This window comes from Ylistrum balloti, unplaced genomic scaffold (assembly GCF_031769215.1).
Source record: "Ylistrum balloti isolate Yb309-2 unplaced genomic scaffold, AGI_CSIRO_Ybal_v1 Utg369730, whole genome shotgun sequence".
NCBI classification, from domain to species: domain Eukaryota; kingdom Metazoa; phylum Mollusca; class Bivalvia; order Pectinida; family Pectinidae; genus Ylistrum; species Ylistrum balloti.
The window spans coordinates 787,986-809,481 of NW_026781945.1; the positions used below are offsets into that span (position 1 = coordinate 787,986).

General features: G+C 34.1%; 1 protein-coding gene across 1 annotated transcript; it reads left to right on the forward strand.

Annotated features, from left to right (window-relative positions):
- The first annotated feature begins 2,713 nt into the window (after nucleotides 1-2,713).
- On the forward strand, nucleotides 2,714-18,400 carry LOC132565661 (transcription factor TFIIIB component B'' homolog). Its single transcript, XM_060230357.1, has 12 exons — nucleotides 2,714-2,845; nucleotides 4,069-4,617; nucleotides 5,022-5,102; nucleotides 5,366-5,660; nucleotides 5,975-6,096; nucleotides 6,851-7,051; nucleotides 8,272-8,396; nucleotides 8,744-8,838; nucleotides 10,170-10,224; nucleotides 10,535-10,678; nucleotides 12,661-12,775; nucleotides 15,322-18,400. The coding sequence occupies exons 2-12, from the start codon at nucleotides 4,091-4,093 to the stop codon at nucleotides 16,202-16,204; spliced, it is 2,643 nt and encodes an 880-aa protein (XP_060086340.1). The 5' UTR covers nucleotides 2,714-2,845; nucleotides 4,069-4,090; the 3' UTR covers nucleotides 16,205-18,400.
- The last annotated feature ends 3,096 nt before the right edge of the window (nucleotides 18,401-21,496 follow it).

Consider the following 21,496-nt stretch of genomic DNA (forward strand, 5'->3'; position numbering starts at 1 on the left):
GAATACTGACGAGCATCAAATATGTCAAAATTCATATCACGCAAGGAAATACAGAAAACAGACTAAATGACACGGGACCATAAAAGAGGCTAGCTCATTGTCTCCGAATGTGTTGACGCCTCTAGATTCTACACGCAGAAAAGTGCTAGAGCTTTACAAGCTGGGGAACTTCGCAATTGTCATAATATTGTGGAACATCAGTATTTCAACAAACATTCAATTTATCAATTTAACACAACACAGATACAGTTTACTTTCTTTCCTTTAATTCTTGATATACTTTACAATTATGTTGTCAGAAATGTCCTTTAGCTGTTTAACTGATACAAAGTGATACGAAAGGAAGATAGAATATATCTGGTTTCATGGAGTCAGTTTTTCAAGTAAATGGCCACGACTAGAGAGAAATTTCAGCAGGTCAGCAAACGACATCCGGGTAGCATAACGTCGGTCCAAAGGATGGAAACTGAGAAGCTTTTCTTCGCAGCAGACCGAGTGTGTAGCTGCAGCTCTAACTTGACCGTCCGTGTCTTTCGGTAACGCTAACGGAGTAACCTCCCCTGAACAAACACCCAGAATCCGCGAAAGCTCAGAAGAGGAAGCAAAGGAAAAGTTTCTGTATGCTTTTAGTTTTTGTTTTAAAGATTTCAAATCAACGACTTCTTCTTCGTGACAGATTACCAAGTAGAAGCGTCCTTTCCTGTCTTTAAGAAATAAGTTCTTGCAATAGACGGTTTCGTCATCTGGCTGTCTATCTTCCTTTGGTACATACTTGACGCTCTCTGTTGAAATCTCTAATTCTTGAAGGGTTTCAAAAAGTTGCAATGATCTGTTGTTCAGATCCGGTGGCAGTATGTCTGGTTTTGCTAATGGATTAACGTCCGCAGTAACTTTATGTCCGTTTTCCAGAAGAATTTGAGAATTTGGAATTGTTTTGAAAACTTGAAAATCTGACCTTGGAAATAAATATGAAAGAAAGAAACCCCCAGCATCTCCCTCCCCGAGCCCCAACCCCCGGGCCCCATCGCGGGCCCTTTTCTCGTAGGTCGCCATTTTGATGGTTTTGACGTGGCCACCTGCAAACATCTTCACATCCATCTGTACAGCAACTTTTTGTTGAGATGTTCCTCGCTCTGAAACGGAACCTGGTTTTTTTCAGAAGAGCCACACCTCCGTCTTTTCCGCATGATCTCCCATCACGCGTATCCTATGATCATGGTTTCTGGGCACATACATGTATGCACTTGCATTGCCCTTGGCCATGAGCATTGATGAGCGTCCACACTTATCCCATATCTATATCAACTGCAGCAAAGCAATCGAAATGCACGTGTATTTGAAACACGTGCATTCTAACATGGCTTGCTAGACGTGTATGCATATCATTCATTACTCAGTGGCATCAAATCGATGCCACTATTCATCGACATGTTCGTCCTCTGTCATATCGTGCTTCAGGGATCAATCTCCTTGACCCACCATATTAACTTCATATCGTCCATGCGGTCCATTAGTTTCTCCTTAAAGCATCATTTTCCTTGTCTTCAAACCTTCATGATTCCTGCAGAGAAAAAAAAAGAAATTTCAGTAAGTTCCATTAATGCTACACATGTGTGCATATATTTGGAAATATTTTGCGCTGATATTTAGATTAAAGGCTGCAAGTCTTTGTTCAATATTGCGGAGTTGCAGCACAATACAGGCAAACACCAATCGGAGATTGTATACCTAGGTACCATTTCTCTCCCCTCGACCGTGTTGATGAAAGTGTTGTAACATGATTAAATTTTAAAACGGCTTGCCATATAATACACTTGAGCCGCGTAACCTTACCATTAGACAGGGACACGTGTAGATCTGTAATCTCTCTGTTTATCACGAACAGTTACCGCATTGATGTCCGCATAAAAAACAATACAATATCTCCAACTGATTTTATCATACACTTATTCACGGTATTATTTTTGTGTTTGCTGTTTATCCATCATGTGCTATTCGCATTGTTGGTTGTTTATATACATACATATATAAATACACTAGTATCTATAAAATGAAATCGATAAATGTAGTTCAGATTTTAATTAAATATTATTTATATTTCCAACAGAGAGTATAATATGTTCCAAAATACATTTTCGTATACAATCTACATTCATAGGAAATCGCTAAATCAGATGCTTGGAGGTTCAGTAAAAAAAAGGTTAAACATGTCTGTGTCTAATCGGTGAAACTACACAAGTATACGTTACTGTTACAATTTGACAAACCTTTCATTTAGCTCAGAAATCAGTTCAGCACATGATTAACGGTGATATGCCCGGTAAGAAATGGCAGTTTGATCACCAACAACAACCTTAAATAGAAACCCAAATTTATTTTTAGCACATTCTGCAATAGAATGTGAGGTATGCTTATGTAGTCGATAATAAATCCACAATTACAATTCTTCAAAAAACGAATCATGAACAATTAAGTCATTTTGAATAATCATATCTACTTAATTTATATATTGTTTTCTTGTTATATGTACTATCTTTTCGTTTTGATATAATTGTTTTGTTTTCTTTTTTATCGACTACATGCTCCTGAGTTGTTTCACTGCATTGCATCACCTTGAGGAGCCGCATATTTTTAGAGTCCGTAATATATAACAACTCCTTACCGGAAGTGAAGCATTTGACCACCATGGACGACACATGAGAAACACGAGATATTGAAGGATGCCGCAGACTATTTGAAATAATATTCTTGAATCATTTCTGTGGTTTCTATGCTTTTCTTACCATGAAATGGAACCACGTTCTTATCTACACATGGTGTATAGATAACACAGCTTTCTAGAACAGTGAGTTAAGCTGGAAACTCTGTGCCATATTGAACTCTGATGCTGTACTGATATACAGTACGGTACAGGTGTACGATCCAGTGTCAATCTGTTGGTTTTGTCGTTGTCTATTTGAACACAAAACTGGTATATACTTTGTATCAGTTAAATATATGCCACCCAGAGTGTTATACAATATTTACAGGACAATTACACGATTACTTTCATAATTCTACTGCAACAATGTTAAAGATTTATAAGGCAATAGACGCACTGTAAGGTAGTCAGCACAACAACGTCAGATCATTGATCAGGCATCCTGTGTCATAGAAGTAACTTAATGTCTGATATTAAACCATGTAGATAATGTATTTTGTTCCAAATGTATTATCTAGTATAGGCATTTGAGGGGTAGTATTTTGAGTAATCATCTAGTCATATGTATGATCATTTGAAGTAGAAACATTTTAAACATTTGCAACGAAGAAAGGATTCTTTTTTTTTACTTGAATGTCCCAATATAAAATGCAACATTGTACATTTATGCACGCCTATGACATTTGTACTAGATGATCTCGATGATTATACACCGAGAACAAATTCAGTGATATGAATTGTCATTTTAGGACAAAGTTCAGCAATAGAAATCAACATTTCTTGTGCAGATATTTACAGACTTACATTGGCTATTAGGTCATGTTAAACAGATGCCACCCTTTTTGTTACAGATGTTTTAGAGAATTTAATATGTTTCTATTTCAAGTGATCTGGCTTTTCAGTAACTAACTGATTACACCAAGCAGTAACTATCCCTCAAATGCGGGACTATTACCCATATGTGGGGTTCCATCCAGTCTGATAAAAAAATATGCTGGTTCATTAATAAGGTTTCCAAGTGACCCCAACTGTTCATGATAGTTCTTGTCTACATATAGATGAAGGAAGTCTGTTTGGGTTTTGACAAGGTTATTGATTTGTTGTCCATATCAAAACCAAAGGGAACTTAACAATAATTCATTTTAGCACAGGTGTTTGTATGGATGAGTGTAATAGCCTGTTGTCTCCACCAAAAATGTACAGCTTATAAACAAAAATTAACGCAAAAAAGTTAGATTTGTTGGAAAATGAAAAAAATTGTTTGATTTTTATTTTCATGATTATTTTAAGATGTTACCCACATGATAGGCACTCTCAGTGTACATGTTACACACATGGTTGTGATTCAAATTTATTTATAATTTCAGAATTGAGGTCTTCGTATTAAAGATGGCAACAAGACGATCAAGACTGAGTGTAAGACCCAACATTGGGCCAAAGCCTGGAGGACCCAAGCCTGGATTGACAAAAACTGCTGCAGAGAAGAAGGGTAAACAACAACAAACTTCCCCAAAAAAGGAGACACTAGAACGGTTGAGGAAAAAGGTCAGTGATGATGATGATATTGAAAAGGATGTAACAGCCTCCAAGGATGAATCTGAATCAGTCGGACAAATACAACAGATCAGCAATAAAGTTGGTAATGCTGACAATGATGGTAAATCTAATGAACAGAGTTCTGAAGTTAGCTCCCCAGTCCTGAGAGAACAATCAGTTTCTTGTAAAGAAGGAAAGGATACAATTAAGTCTGGTTCAGAAAGCCAGAACAAGACCACGGCTACAGGGAAAGATGGTGGAGAGGTTGTACCAGTGCTGCAAAAATTACCTGTGTCACCCAAAAACAAAGTTCAAATGATTACAAGAAACAGACTACCAAAGGCTAGACCAAATCTCACAGATGCAGGAAGACCAAGAAAGTAAGAAACTCAAAATTTTTGTTACTCATATTAGTGAAAGGTTGAGTCCACATTTCAGAGTTCTAAAAAAGTAATAAAATATTTTCTCATGTTCTATGATGATAACATTTTACACAACCCTGAATAGTTGAAGGATGTTGAGCCTTACATATGTCTTTGCTATTGGGCTTTAATTTGTCTGTTTACATGACATTTTCATAATTTCTGTTTGGATGTTTATAGTTTAATTTTGTTACATTTGTAATACAAAAAAAGTCTTACCATCAAAAAAGTGATATGTAGATATATTACGTTAAAGTCATTGTGACCTATTTTTCTCATCATAAATCTCATTAAGCTCAATCATCAAACTCAGTTTGTAAGTATGTTGTGAGGAGTACCCTTTTTGTAAAATCATCTTACAGAGCTCCTGACCTGAATGTCAAAGGGGGGACAACCCAGAGCAGCCCTTCATCTCCACTGAAATCACCCAGACCAATCATCAGGTGATTAGAGTAATTTCTGACTTTAAATAACTGTCACATTGGTCATCAATTTTCTAAGCTGAGTCTCCGGAATGTAGTTTGAATAATCAGTAATGATCAGTTTCCTCCCAGTACTAAAGAATGAGGCAATAGAGTCTCCGATCTTCTCTGATCTGTAATTTTCAAATTGACTTTTCCTTGTTAACAACATTGTTTTACTCAAACATAGTTTCAATTAATTGATTGTTTTTGACAATTTTAATGGATGTCTTTTGATTTTGTAGCCAATCTCCTGATAAGGCACTGTCCTCACTAGAGAAGTCTACAGTTGTTGCAAGAGAACTTCAAGTCCACTACCCAGTCACAGACGTAACTGACAATGTCAGTCAAACATCCAAATCACTGAAATCTGATGCTAAATCATCAGTGCATTCAGGGGAGACAACTGTTGCTGAGCGACGTCATCGTAATCTTAGTGGTGTTGACGTACCACCGATCATTGAAAGAAGACAAAGACAGATGAGCACCAGTGAGGCTGTGGTCGGAGAGAAGAGGCATCGGCATATTAGTGTTGCTGAGGTATGCCCATCACTTTATATGTTAAACTATTATCAATTCCAAAACATTATAACTGGCCATTAAGTTTGTATGTGTGTTCAATGTTACTACCCCACAGATACATGAAATCAAAGTAAATGGAAGTAATATTGCTATCATATTTGTTTGAACCTACTTTAATGTAAAACTTTTGAAAGTTCTGTTGATTTGATTGCATTAGAAGAGATTAGATTTTATAATAGTTAGTTATTTGATGACTTTGTGTGAAACACCTCAGAAAGTTGATTGTAATGTGTATGTACTTTGCACAAAACAACATGTATGTCCTTTTTCAGACCTCGGCCCCCAAACGAAAGAAGCATGTGAAAGTTGATGCTCCAACAGACGTCCCAGTTGACCGAACTAAGATAAAGATGGGGGACCTGATTTACTGGAATCCATCTTCGAACCCAATGAAGTAATACTTGAAAAATTATCTTGTGATCAAGTTTGATTGAGAGTAATCGAAACCTCCTTTGAAAAAAAGCATAACAATATCAAATTGCTGTTTCTAGTTAAGACATCATAAATATACGTGCACTACAGCAGCTCTAAGTGTTAAATTGGTTTAACTTAAGCCAGAATTGTAACGTGAGTTTCTATATGTAATGCTGGTTACAGGTGCTGAGTTTAACCTCCACATTATACATTATATATTGTTGGGCTAAGATTATGGTTGAGCATATGATTGTTACAAATGCTACATAGATAAAACTGACATCGATGATACAAGTAGAATGTTTGAAGTGTAAAGCAGTATGAAATACAAAGCCATTCTTATGTGTAATATATTGTGAACTAAACCTCTTAGTTTGATGAAACTCTGTTGTTGGCTATTGTAAATCTTTCCCTTTCATGTTGACAATTGATCTTGCACATACATAAGTTTTCTTGCTTAATTAGGGTATCTTAATCCAGTGCAGTTTAGAAAATATTTTATATGGGGCAAATTCTAATGTAAGAGAAAATAAGGTATGGCTTGTCTTGAGAAGAAAAAGTGTGTGAAGTGGAAAAGTTTTTGAAATTTATTTTAAATGGCCTACAATTTTTATTGATAGTTTGCATGTTTTACAGTGAAAAACATAGTGATATAAGAAAAAAGATGGATGCTTGTGAAAGATGTATTTCTTTATTCAAATCAAATAAGACAGTAATGTCATTATTTGTAACAGAAAGAAACCAGGACAAGGTAAAAAGAAGAAAAAGTCAATGTCACCAAGCGATGACGACGAAGAGGAAACTTCAACCAGTTTGACAACTCCTACAGCAGAGGAGGAAAAGTTGGATGATCCAGAACCCATGGAGGATGAGGCCATGCCAGTACCTCAGGTCAAAATTGGGCCTGATGGTAATATCATCATTAACGAGGAAAGGTATGGTGTTACATTTTTATGTGGAATGTAATATTACTATAAACAAGTTCTTTTCCTCATCTGCATATATAAGATAAACAGAATCTTTCACCCCCATTTGAAGTTAGAGGTAAGGGACCTTGACCCAAAGTTGGAGATTCTAAAGTCTGTTTGCAGTGTTTTGGCAAATTAAGAATCTTTGACATAGAACATTGTCCAGATATGTTCAATAAGATGTCTGCACATATGCCTTTGTTTGGAAACACATATTTTGTAAAATGGGTAAATTTACAACAGATGTGTTCATCCCTCATGCCATATATAGCTATAGTAAGATTTAATTCATGATAGACATAAATCTGAGTTTGCCTACACAGTGATGCAATCCAATCAAACTCCTGTTTTAGCTTAGGAATATCCTTTTATTAAAATTTTAAGTTATAAATAATTACCATGGAATCCACATATTATGATATTCTATTTTCCAGAAAAAATTTAATATCTCGAATATCCTAATACCCGAGAAAGCAATTTGGAGATGATATGTTTGGTTGAAACTGAATGGGATATCCTACAATCATTAGACAAAAAATAAATGTTGGTATGATCACTGTATAGGTGAACTATTAGTAAATCAATTATGGAAAAAGAATAGAAGTTACATTGAAATTGTTACATATTAATGTCAGTCAAAACATGTGAATTTATTTGTGTTTTGATCACACTAATGGATCACTTTTGACCTACTTCTGGCAACATCCAAAAATGTGGTCCAAACAAAGCAGTCTGAGACTGAAGATAATTATAAAATTCTGTTTTGAAATTATGACTAATATGGTAATAAAATTCAATGGGATTTTGTCTGGAGGTGCTACACTCTACAACACATCTTTTGTTAGATTGCTATAACAGATAAGGAGGGCTCTATTGTTGTTTACTGTCCCCATCGATCACTAGTCGCCCTTTGTGTCAGGTGTAAAGCTGGACAGGTGTGTGCAGTGACCTAATGGGAGTAATTAGTGTCATACTTGGGACACTTACCAAAGATTTACCAGAGATTTTGGCTGATAAAATTTTGATCTTTGACAAAATCATTATAATTGATTATTTTATGAAAGGAATATTGGCTACATGGTAATAAAAATAAGAAAGAGGATATTTGATATCTGATATTATGATAAATAGGCTCCACTGTATTTTATGTTGTAAATTTTTAGGTAATTGTTTTATTTATTCAACAGTCTCGTCATAAAGAATAACGACAGTATTATAGAAGAAGATGGAGACATCATTGACGAAACTGATACTAATGTTACTTACACTAGCTTTAGAAAGCAAAGACAGAAGCTGTCATGGTCAGAAAAAGGTAACACTTCATTTATTTCTTTGGACAAAAAAAAAAGAAAACTTGGACTTGTTTACCTGACAGGAAACAAATATCTAAGGTGAATGGGTTGTAACTTCTTGTAGAAGGTGATAACATAACTAGTATAAGAAAGTTCAGTCTATTATTGAAGTTAGTTTCTGTTCTTGTAATTATCTGCCTTAGAAATCAAACTAGCCAACCGTCTTCCTGCCATAAGAACATTGTACATAAGTATGTTTAAGACCACTTACTCATCAGCTTGGAGAACTTTTTTTGTAAAATTATGATAGGGGTATCTTTTTAAATTATGACAGGAATACCAAGACATTTTTTATGTTTGTTTTCAGAGACAGAAAAGTTCTACAAAGCCTTAAGTTACATTGGTACAGATTTCTCACTCATACATAGTGTGTTTCCAAAGAGGAGTCGTAACGAAATCAAGGTAAGATCCTTTCTCCATAATACAATCTTTACTTTATTTACTCTTCATATTTAGTTGAAAATTCATAATGTTTAAAGTACTGAAAAAAAGTATCTGTTTTGATGTTTTTAAAGTGTCCCCGAAAGTTATTTTTCACACAAGTCATGAAATGAACTGTAATTCTTTCAGCTAAATTTCTAAGGTATTCTCTCTTTGCGATTTATTTCTGTGCAATAGAAACCAACCTTATTCGTATTAATAATATGATACCTGTTTAGGGGGTAATACAGTTCATTGATATTTATTTTACCTGTTTAGGGGTAATACAATTCATTGTTATTTATTTTATCTGTGTAGAGGTAATACAATTCATTGTTATTTATTATACCTGTTTAGGGGTAACACAATTCATTGTTATTTATTTTACCTGTTTAGGGGTAATACAATTCATTGTTATTTATTATACCTGTTTAGGGGTAACACAATTCATTGTTATTTATTTTACCTGTTTAGGGGTAACACAATTCATTGTTATTTATTTTACCTGTTTAGGGGTAATACAATTCATTGTTATTTATTTTACCTGTTTAGGGGTAACACAATTCATTGTTATTTATTTTATCTGTGTAGAGGTAATACAATTCATTGTTATTTATTATACCTGTTTAGGGGTAACACAATTCATTGTTATTTATTTTATCTGTGTAGAGGTAATACAATTCATTGTTATTTATTTTACCTGTTTAGGGGTAATACAATTCATTGTTATTTATTTTATCTGTTTAGGGGTAATACAATTCATTGTTATTTATTTTACCTGTTTAGGGGTAATACAATTCATTGTTATTTGTTTTACCTGTTTAGGGGTAATACAATTCATTGTTATTTATTTTATCTGTGTAGAGGTAATACAATTCATTGTTATTTATTTTACCTGTTTAGGGGTAATACAGTTCATTGATATTTATTTTACCTGTTTAGGGGTAATACAATTCATTGTTATTTATTTTATCTGTGTAGAGGTAATACAATTCATTGTTATTTATTTTATCTGTTTAGGGGTAATACAGTTCATTGATATTTATTTTACCTGTTTAGGGGTAATACAATTCATTGTTATTTATTTTATCTGTGTAGAGGTAATACAATTCATTGTTATTTATTTTATCTGTTTAGGGGTAATACTGTTGATGCAAGCAGCTGGAAAATTCAATTAGGAAAAATACTTCATACTATTATGTATTGTATTAAAGAATCAATTACGCTTTCATTTTCTAATTTGCATTTCTCTGTTTATTTTGGTAATGTAACATGAAAGATGGTTGTATTTTTTTTTGTACTTTGTTAAACAGAAGAAATTTGCGCTTGAAGACAAGAAGAACAGAGACAAAGTGGAGGCAGCTTTACGTGAGTGATGTTCTTCTTTCATATAATAAAAGATAAATTTGTGATCACATATGAAGTTTTCGAAGAGTTGAAGGCAGGAATACACTGGCTGTTCAATCCTTCAGCATGTAGATAAAAACCTCACTTAATCAAAGAGATGTTTAATCTGCGAAAAATTTATCTGTCAGAAGTTCCTTTATATCCAGAATCAATGAAATTTTGATCAACTCATCTGAAACTTCCAAAATTACAGATAAAATGTGTTGAAAAACTGGTATTTAAACAATTTCTTATCACTTATGGAAACGATGACCTGTATATTTCTATTCAGGCAACAAAAAGCCTTTCAATATGGCTGTGTTTCAAGAGGAGGCGGAGGCTGAGGAAGAGATAACTAAACCGGCACGCAAAACAAAACGAGCCAAAAAGGAAAATAAAACTGTGGAAAAATCTGCCAAGAAAATGACAAAAGAATGTAAGTCAATAAACACTTATAGATAAGAGAAGATCAATTTATTTTACTGTCCGTAAAAGTAGACCATGATTTGGTGTGCAGAACAGCATCATTTCACCTAATAACTCTTTGTCTTTGATTCCCAATCTCTCATAATATGTTCCATTGACAAATATATATCATCATGTAGATCAGATTCTGAGAGGAGTTATTTACACCCTATCTGTGATAATATCAGATATAAAACACACAAATTAAGGAGTCATTTACACCCTGTCTGTGATAATATCAGATATAAAACACACAAATTAAGGAGTCATTTACACCCTATCTGTGATAATATCAGATATAAAACACACAAATTAAGGAGTCATTTACACCCTGTCTGTGATAATATCAGATATAAAACACACAAATTAAGGAGTCATTTACACCCTGTCTGTGATAAAATCAGATATAAAACACACAAATTAAGGAGTCAATTACACCCTGTCTGTGATAACATCATATATAAAACACACAACTTAAGGAGTCATTTACACCCTGTCTGTGATAACATCAGATATAAAACACACAAATTAAGGAGTCATTTACACCCTGTCTGTGATAATATCAGATATAAAACACACAAATTAAGGAGTCATTTACACCCTGTCTGTGATAATATCAGATATAAAACACACAAATTAAGGAGTCATTTACACCCTGTCTGTGATAACATCAGATATAAAACACACAAATTAAGGAGTCATTTACACCCTGTCTGTGATAATATCAGATATAAAACACACAAATTAAGGAGTCATTTACACCCTGTCTGTGATAATATCAGATATAAAACACACAAATTAAGGAGTCATTTACACCCTGTCTGTGATAATATCAGATATAAAACACACAAATTAAGGAGTCATTTACACCCTGTCTGTGATAATATCAGATATAAAACACACAAATTAAGGAGTCATTTACACCCTGTCTGTGATAATATCAGATATAAAACACACAAATTAAGGAGTCATTTACACCCAGTCTGTGATAACATCAGATATAAAACACACAAATTAAGGAGTCATTTACACCCTGTCTGTGATAACATCAGATATAAAACACACAAATTAAGGAGTCATTTACACCCTGTCTGTGATAACATCAGATATAAAACACACAAATTAAGGAGTCATTTACACCCTGTCTGTGATAATATCAGATGTAAAACACACAAATTAAGGAGTTATTTACACCTTGTCTGTGATATCACATGTTAAACATGTAAATGAAGGAATCATGTAGACCCTCTCTTTGATAATATCAGATATAAAACACACAAATTAAGGAGTTATTTACACCTTGTCGGTGATGATATCACATATTAAACATGTAAATGAAGGAATTATGTAAGACCCTCTCTGTGATAATATTAGATGATAAAACACAGGAATTAAGGAGTTTCTTAGACCCTACCTGTTATAATATATGATAAGGTTTATTATTAAATACAAAAATTATGATTTTCATTTTTTTTAATCTAAATCACTTGGACAATTATTGTGTTTTTCCTGTTTGGTAAGTTATGCAGGGCTCTGTGTATATGATATATACTGTATGAATGGCAAACATTTCCAGGCAAGAATAGCGTTGAAAGATCACCAATTTTGTCATTTGGCTAAGTGATCATTACTGATCTGGTGATTCATGATGGTTAGTTAAGTGTGTTAAAGATAATATTCTTGAGAGGATGTGTTTATGTTGCCTACACATTTCTTATCAGATGATTTTCAGAACTGGTGATTTCCAGAACTGGTGATTTTCAGAGCTGGTGATTTTCAGAACTGGTGATTTTCAGAGCTGGTGATTTTCAGAGCTGGTGATTCTAGTAAATGTCAATTTACATTTCACAGGGATATTGTAATAGAAAAAAAAGTTTTAAAACTTGTTAGTATCAAAACCATTTGTTGAGTTGAAAATAAATCTGTATACAAAATTTTATCTCACATTTTCAGGGAGATATTATTATAAAGATAAGGAAGGTTCAGAAGAAGATGAAGCAGTGAAAGCTGCTCAGAAACGACAGCAAGTCGAAGAAGCACGCAGACGTTTATTGGCATCACGAAACAGGTAACATGATCTGAATGATCAACTTATACAACATATTCATGATTTTTCATTTTTCTTCCTTATTTATTGCAAGTTATTATGGGGGTATAAGAGGGTGCACTTAATCCCCTATAATCACCTAGAGATTTTTATGACTGAGTTTTCTCCCCTGTATGATGAAAACAAGCAGGCTAGTTACTTCCCTTGACTGATTAACATTACTGAAATGCAGATCTAGAAGTATGATGATCCTTACATCAGTCTCTAGTTATTGCTTTTCTCATTTGAAGTTTATTTTGGTTTTCAGATTATCTAGTTTTGAAAAGCTATGATTTTGGATAATAATGAGTGATTATCATCATACACTTTTGTAGACCTAGAAACCATTAATTATCCCATTATTTCTTGATATTATAGCTATTGATTCAGTAAATGGTACCTAATTGATTCAGTAAATGGTACCTAATTGATTCAGTAAATGGTACTTAATTGATTCAGTAAATGGTACCTAATTGATTCAGTAAATGGTACTTAATTGATTCAGTAAATGGTACCTAATTGATTCAGTAAATGGTACTTAATTGATTCAGTAAATGATACCTATCACTTTAACAATAAAAAGCATAGAAGTATCAGTGCACCAGATATTTATTTAATATTTTGATGATACAGATAAATAATTTAATTTGAAAAAAAAAATCAATACTTGGACAACTTTCAAGTCTTTCAGGTCATGCACCCTTGATACTGCAGGAGTTACAACCCCCTAAAATTTCATGGCAAAATTTAAGACTCCATGAAAGTCGATTGGTTGAGAGTGGGTTTCAGGAGTAAAATCTGACCAGTCACTGACTGATACTCTCCTTTGAAGATTACAAAGGCATAACACCCAACTTCAAAGCCAGTACAACTTATCGTTGTGCAACCTTGAGATCCGTTTGATGTACATCAAAGGATCAAAGTATTGTTCTCGACTTATGCGCAAGGTGTTACACATGGAACCTTCAATTTTGCCATGAAATGTTCTAGGGGTGCAGAGAGTGGAAGTAATCATAACCCAAGGAGTATTGAGGATGTAGGATGTAGGGATAATTTTCACTTTCTCTTTTATTATATATAACTTTCTTGGAAATGTAGGCAGGATGCAGATGAATGCTGCATGTAGGTAAATATATTGTTCAGAAAGTTACTGGTTTTGGGTATAATTTGACAGGTTTATTGTCTGTACTATACAGACGAGTTTATTACCAGCGACACCGTTACTGATATATGTCAAGATGGCATTGTTAAACACATAATATTGACTTTACTTGTTATGCATGACCCTAGCATTTTAAAATTTGGCATGATGTTTTTGAAAACTGTATACTGATGACATGAAATTGTATTGTAGACATTTTTTTTTATCTGTGATTAACACTAGACTGCAATATTTGTCTCATTGTTATTTGGCAGCAACATTTTGTGTAGCTGTATAAAATTGCTGTGACATCCAACAGAGGAGAGGAATTACTATCTTAACTAAGCTATCAGTATAGGCTACTCCAAATATAAAATAATGGTAGTGAACCTTCAAGTTTATAGTTTTTGCAGAGACTTTTCTTTTTGTCTCACATCAATCATTGAAAGTTTGAATACCTTTTAGATATACTTGATCAATTAATTATCACATCTTTATAGAGTATGGATGCACATTAAAGGCAACCATTGATGATTTCATGGATGGGTTACTGATGAAATTAAAATTTGCAGTAAATTGTAACCTCACATTTGGGAGTTCTAGAGTCAATGTATATTGTTACAATAAGGAGATTAACATGAATATTCACCATGTTTGCACAAGCCCTTTATACCTCTTGTTGTTGTAATGACTCATATACAGACATGATTTTATCATGACCTCTCCATTCACCTTGTAACAATAAGCCCAGAAGACTTATATTTATACCAAATCAAAGTTCATCTACGATACTCCAGAGGTTACAATCACTTTCACACTCTGCACCCCTGGAACTCGCAAAATTGAAGGTTGATCTTTTGATGTACATCAAAGAAATGTCGAGGTCACATAACATATATTGTAATGGCTTTGAAGTTGGGTGTTGTTTCTTTGTAATCTTCAAAAGTAGCAATCAGCCTGAGAATGGTCATTTTTTTCTCTTTGAATCAATCACATTATTTTCTTGTGCCTTCAATTCAACCCCTGGAGTATCAAGGATGGTCAAGGTTTAGTTGTGAATGTAATACAAATGATGAAATAGCAGTCATAAGTAGATATGAATGGATATACCGATAGAATTTTGCCTATTCTCATGATAATTTGCATATATGTATCTGAATAAGTGTATTAATATTGTTTGAAATTTTAAACCCTTTTAAAAATTGTGGCCCTTTATCTGTTGTATTCTTGAATTGAGATGGCACCTTACATTTGTAGTGCTGTGGTTCTCATTGTACTGAAATAATTGTTTTCTTTATTCTGAATTACCTGGGATGTATTTTCGTTGTTTTCATGATCATGCGTGCAGTTTATTTTTAATGCGTATAATGAATTCTGTTTTATACAGCTCCCAAAATGTGGCAGCAGGTGTCGAGGAATCCAATGAAATTGTGGAGATCCTGATGAACATGAGTAAGGGAAGTAACCCTGTTCCACCAGCTGTTGACAGGCCACATGTAGAAAATGTCATGGTGAAGCAGTCAGGTATGCCGGTGGTGGACATCGGTACCAATACAGAACAGCTAGTCCAGCTGCTTCAGACTTCTGGGCAGGCTGCTCTCATTGGCGATAATGTTAACGAGCCGCTAATCCTGGTCTACAATCGCCCCACTGCACCTGGTGAGGAAACAGTCATACATGTGTATAAAATTCAACCTGAGAAGGACAGCTCAGTCAACGTTCCTTCAACTTCTCAACAACCTGTTTCTAATGAAAATGTGACAGAGTTGATAGATATTAACTTAACACCAGCAAGTAGTTCTGGTAGTGCTGGTTACACAAATTCTTGTACATCAGACTTCCTAATGCAGGGAAAAACTCAAGTTGACATCAATTTAGCAAATTCTTCGGAAACTCAAGAAGGACAAAGAACTTCTGTTCTGTTTGTTCCAAATCAGACAGAATTAATCAATAATAGTAGTGCACCAGAACCTGATTTACATAATTATTATGAATCTACATCACTTGGAGACTCCACTATGCAGAGTCGAGAACAGCTTGTGACAAATGCAGAAGTACCAAACACAAGTACTATTGAAGGCTTGGGAGGATCTGAACAGGAGCAACCTAATATTTATTGTGCATTATCGTGTAATGACGAGGAAACTGCTGATGTTCAGAGCATACCACCAGGAAATATAAGCAATGTAGATCCAGTTCCAGAATTTCATGAACAGTATATAGACGATATGACTAGTGTTGTTTCCAAACCTCTCGTTTATACTACATGATACTCAGGTTTCATCTCTTTAATCTCAGTCACAGCTGTGAGTGCAATTGCAGGGCATCAGACCAAAAAACTAATTGGTTTCCGATAGTATGCTTTAAAATATAGGGTAATTTATTACGCATGTTCTACTGTTATTGGTAATTATGATCAACCAAGCAAAAAATATATGTGTTTCCTGTAACATGTTGGTAAACATTTTTTGTTTGGCCTGAAGACTGTAAATGATAATTTTATAGAGATATGTGATAAAAAAATTTTGTCATATATACATATTCCTAACAGTAAATGATAAATGTTCTGACAAGATCCTGTCCAGTATTTAATTCATGAACAAAGGTGTTTACCTCACAGATTGTCATGTTGTTGCCCAACTTTTTTTATATCTTATAAACTTCCAATGTACCTCAGGGTTTAGCCATTATGGAAAGACCATTATCAAAGATGATACTTGTACTTGGAAAAGATGAACAAGCAGCTTAAAAAAATCTGCATGGTCCCAGTATACATCCACCTTCAATTGATAGAGATCCCCATGGGGAAAAAATAAAGTTTTTTCAGTTTTTTTTATTCTTATCAAATATTGATGTTATGTACTAGGGTAATTGATTATCTATACCTGATATGTTAGGGAATGTATTCTGTGGAAAATTGAACTCTGGTGTGCTATAGAAGATACTCAATTTTCAGAGTATTTTCCTTGATATTGGTTAAACAGTTACAATCATTGAAATTCATTGGTGATGATTTTTCAGAAACATTGATCCAAAATCCCCACTAACATCACTGTGACTGAGTTGTTTGTGTATTAAGTACAATAAATGGTAACATAAGAGACCATATTCAACATAATAAGCACACCTCTCCTTGTAAATGCAGCCCCGTGTTTATTCAGGGAAAGAGAATATTGGAACAAATAAAGACCTGCCCATAATCTTCAGTCTTGGGCATCATGAAAGTATGTTTATGAAAAAGAAATTGTGTTTTTATTTTTCCTGTTTATATAATAGAGATAGAGTATGTTATATTAAATTAGCATACTTTACTATTGTTTCAATGTAACAGTTACCAGCTATTGTACATTGTTTACCTGTTTGTATATCATGATAGATATTATACAGATGTACATATCTTGTAGTGTTCGACCAAATCTCTTGAGAAAGAATCCAGATACATCTTTAATACAACAAGCTGGTACAGGAGAGCAAATTACCTAGAACTGAAAGTAGAAAAATGCTTGGTGATAAATCAACAACACTATGAATGATCAGCGACAGAGAATTAGCAAGAATTATCTTCATGAAGTAAAAAGTATTTAATGGACACAAAAAATGCAGCATTTAAGTCTTTCTACAAATATATTGTATTTAGCTTCAACTGATAAAGTAGAAAGTCCTTGTTGATATACAATTTCTAAATATTTTGCCAAAAGTATTATGAACATCCTCGCTTTCTCAGATGTGTGGAACAAGTGACAGCAAAGATTTGTTTTCACCCGAGTAGGAAGACAGAGATCACCAGCTCTTTAATACCTGTATATATTTAATGTCCCTTCCACCTCAGTCTCACATCCTTGCCAGTCATAATGTCTTTAAAAAATGGTAACTCCAGCTGGATTAAAAAAAAGTTGTGCAGACAGGGCTTCTGTTTTATGCCATAAGTCGTGAGGATTGAGGATCCTTCTTTACAAAGCCAATAACACTGAAAAGTATCAATCTTGTCCTCGGTCACTGGCAGGGGTATTCATGTTGCAGACACCAAGCACAAGCTGTAGTATTCCAAAAGTTTTGATGTGTACAGCTTAGTTCAGACCTTCGAAATAGAATCATCTTTCTAAATAACATTTTATAACATTTTAGATACACAAATGCTGACTATAGCTTCCCAGGGACCATATCAGTTACCATAGATATTCATAACACTCAGGATGGACTGCAAACCAACACACTGCATTTACATGGAAATATAAAGTTATGAAATGGAAGGCATTGTTTCGTACAGAATTTTTTTTATGTCGTGTTTGTTTACTTTGGCCAGTCTTGTTTGTCTTACTAAAGGTGGGTCAGTACCTTTAGAAAATAAAGATTAAAATGTGATTTTTTTTTCTGAAATGAAATGTTTTTTCTCTATTCACCCGTTAAGATCCCAATTCAAAGTTTCTCGAGATGTTTTTATTACTTAGAGAAGTTAAATGTTTATCTCAAATGTCATGAGAAATTTTGAATAAGAAAATAAAATGAGTATTGTGCTATTTTTGTTTGAGTTATACATCATCATCATCATCATCATCATCATCCTTTCACTTCATAATATATGACTCTACATGGGTATATATATATATATAAAAACAATAAAACAGATTAGTCTAAACATAGATTTCAATTCCACTACAATATGAGAGTCATTCAGTGAATCCTTAATGTCGTAAATCTAATGGATAATTGATATTATTTTTTCTGTTACAGTCTCTTATAGTACCCCACCACTCTAATCCATAGAAACAAACACAGTCCCTCTATCCATGTCCTTAACATTGCACGGTAGTCTCCCTTCAGTATACAGTCGAGACAAGAAATAATCTTCAGCCCTGCAGGATAGTACTTATTCCCAGAGAGAACTTAGGTCCAGTGAATAGGATGGGTGGTCAGTCTATACTACATGTGCTTTATATTACTCTTGTCGTATGAAAACATAGTGTTGTGAATAAGTTGTATCAGTATGTCATTCAGTCTGATATTGTTTTCCTGAAAAGGTCTTGGACATTTTATGCAGTTTTGTCTCTAACTCGGAATTTTCTTTCTTTACATAGTATCTGAATTTCTTCGTGATTTTTTCCTTCAGTAATCACTAGTCTACGAACTACTTCTTCACTCGTGTTTCGCCTTCCTTTAAGTAATGTACCTCAGAAAGCTCAAAGTCATCAAAAAGTACACAATCTTATTCAGTTTCGGACTACAACACAATCCGCTCCTTTTTCCTATCTATAAACTTGAATAAGAAACCTTATTTGGTTCAAAAAGACATCCGGGATCGCTGCCGATGTCTGTAGATGGTGAACGAAGAGACAGGTGGTACAGGCCCTAGGGACCTCTACAGCACTGAGATAATGATATGACTGATTACATAGCCATACCATGTGATTCTATATATAAATCACTGTTCAAGTTTTGTAAATAGATGAAGTGACGGGCCGAAAATTCGTAACATACCCAGCGACCGATTTCTGTAGCAGATTTTGCCTCCATTATCCTCGTGTGTGCACCTATTTGACTCGAATTCAAAATGTGCGTAGTTTTAAGTAGAACGAACACAATTTACCGTCTTCTCATTCTCATTACACACATTTATCGATTTATGAAAAAGATTGAACTGAAAGCCTACATTTGTATGAAACACGGTAAAATGTAAATAATACGAGGCTTGAAAAATACAGAGTCGGCTACACTCTCTGAAGTAGGATTGGGGATGTTTAATATGCCTTCCTGAAATAAAACATTGTTTTACTGAATTAGGATTGAGTCAGTAACGATTTATTTATGGAGCCGGTCATCCTATCGTATCGCGGAGATAATGCCCCTTATTAATGGATTGTACAAAAGACAATCGATAATACCTCTCAATAATACAGAATTAGAAAATCGCCTTCCATATCAAATATCGAATTATTGCTGATGCCGACTAGGGGCTGGGCAGATGGAAACAGGACGAGCTTGAAACCCGGACTGGACAGAAGCACTGTAAGCGAAATAAGCTGTATAATTACACTTGTCTACGTCACTTGAAATCTGATGTTATGATTTCTCGTCATTAATTACTTAATTTTAAAAAAATACTTAAAAAGGAAAACAATAGAAACGAAATGCAAGTCGAGCACGGTGAATTTGATTCCCCTTCAACCGAGGACGCTTCAAATTCTGAATTTGGAATGTTTCTTTGTAGCTTATCGATACCATTTCATAACGTTACAATATTTCTATTTGACTCCTGACTACCAAGAGTCGACATAATTGTTGAGAGTCAGAACTTCTGTCATCTAGACATCCGTTTGCACGTGCGTGTCAAAAATACAGTTAAGAGATTCAAAAGGAATCCTGCTACCTCTCAATTCCTCAACAACAACAACTGATCTCTTTACCGTACTATCTTTGAGAGAGCACAATGATTAACTAGCAACTTAGTTTTCCTCGTTAAGTTCATTTAATCAAACTAAACACTTGGGTCAGAAAAGAGAATTATACTTTTTTCCTGTATTTTAACTTTTCTTCATACATCGATCAGAAGATTGTTTTATTGCCGTTCATTGCGCAGTGAGACATTTAAAAACTATACGCACTTTATCACTCTCATCCTTAAGTCATACATGTGGTCAAAACCAGTGCATTTCACTTACATAATTTCACCGAGTGAAAAATATTACTAGTGCAAATTCCGTACAAGAATATACTGTCACGCTGAATCTTAAGTGATCGAGTTATTTTGTTTAAGTAAAGACAAGCACAAAATAAATTTAATTAATTCAACTGGTTGACAGTGCCCCGTATTTCCTCACTTTAACTTTAATTACAGTCAATTGGTCGACATGCTTCAAGGGTCACCCCACCGTTCGTGCGTAAATTTCTGACGCATACTTATTCTCTTGAAATCCGATTGACTTGTTACCTTGAATTAGTTCTATAGTGCATTTCACTCGGTTTGATGTACAAGGACAAATAAAAAAAGACATGACCAATGATTCTCTCATTCTTTGAAGTATTCTCACATTTTAATCTGTAAATTCTTCAACCGTTTTAAATACCAGTAAACATTATGTATTTGCCATCCAAACTGCATGTAGTCAACGACTGTTCTAAAATGTTTGTAATTTACAAAAGTTGTGTTCTTTCGAAGGTATAATGTTTTCTTTTGAGAAAATACATGTAAACTTTAAACAGCAAGTTTCACGTCGGTTCAGGTTATTTAGTCTGAAAGCGAAATGTGAAGTCATACTTACAGAACCCTGAGGACTTATTCCTGTATATTTGGAAATAGACTGCAAACAAATCACCAGCAGTCTTTGTTGAAGAATGACATCAACTCACCTTAAATATGTTTAAGAATTTCACGAATTTTCGATCAATTTTGAACAGTCTCCTTAATAACAGTACTTCTATGAGAACATTTTATTTTTCCATTGTGTACAATACCATACCCCATTCCAGACTAGGAATACCAGCATTCTCCAGCGATGATATTTTTCACTCGTTGTACTTACATTAAAAAATGGCATACTTTCAGCCAACTGAAATATGAAAGACGA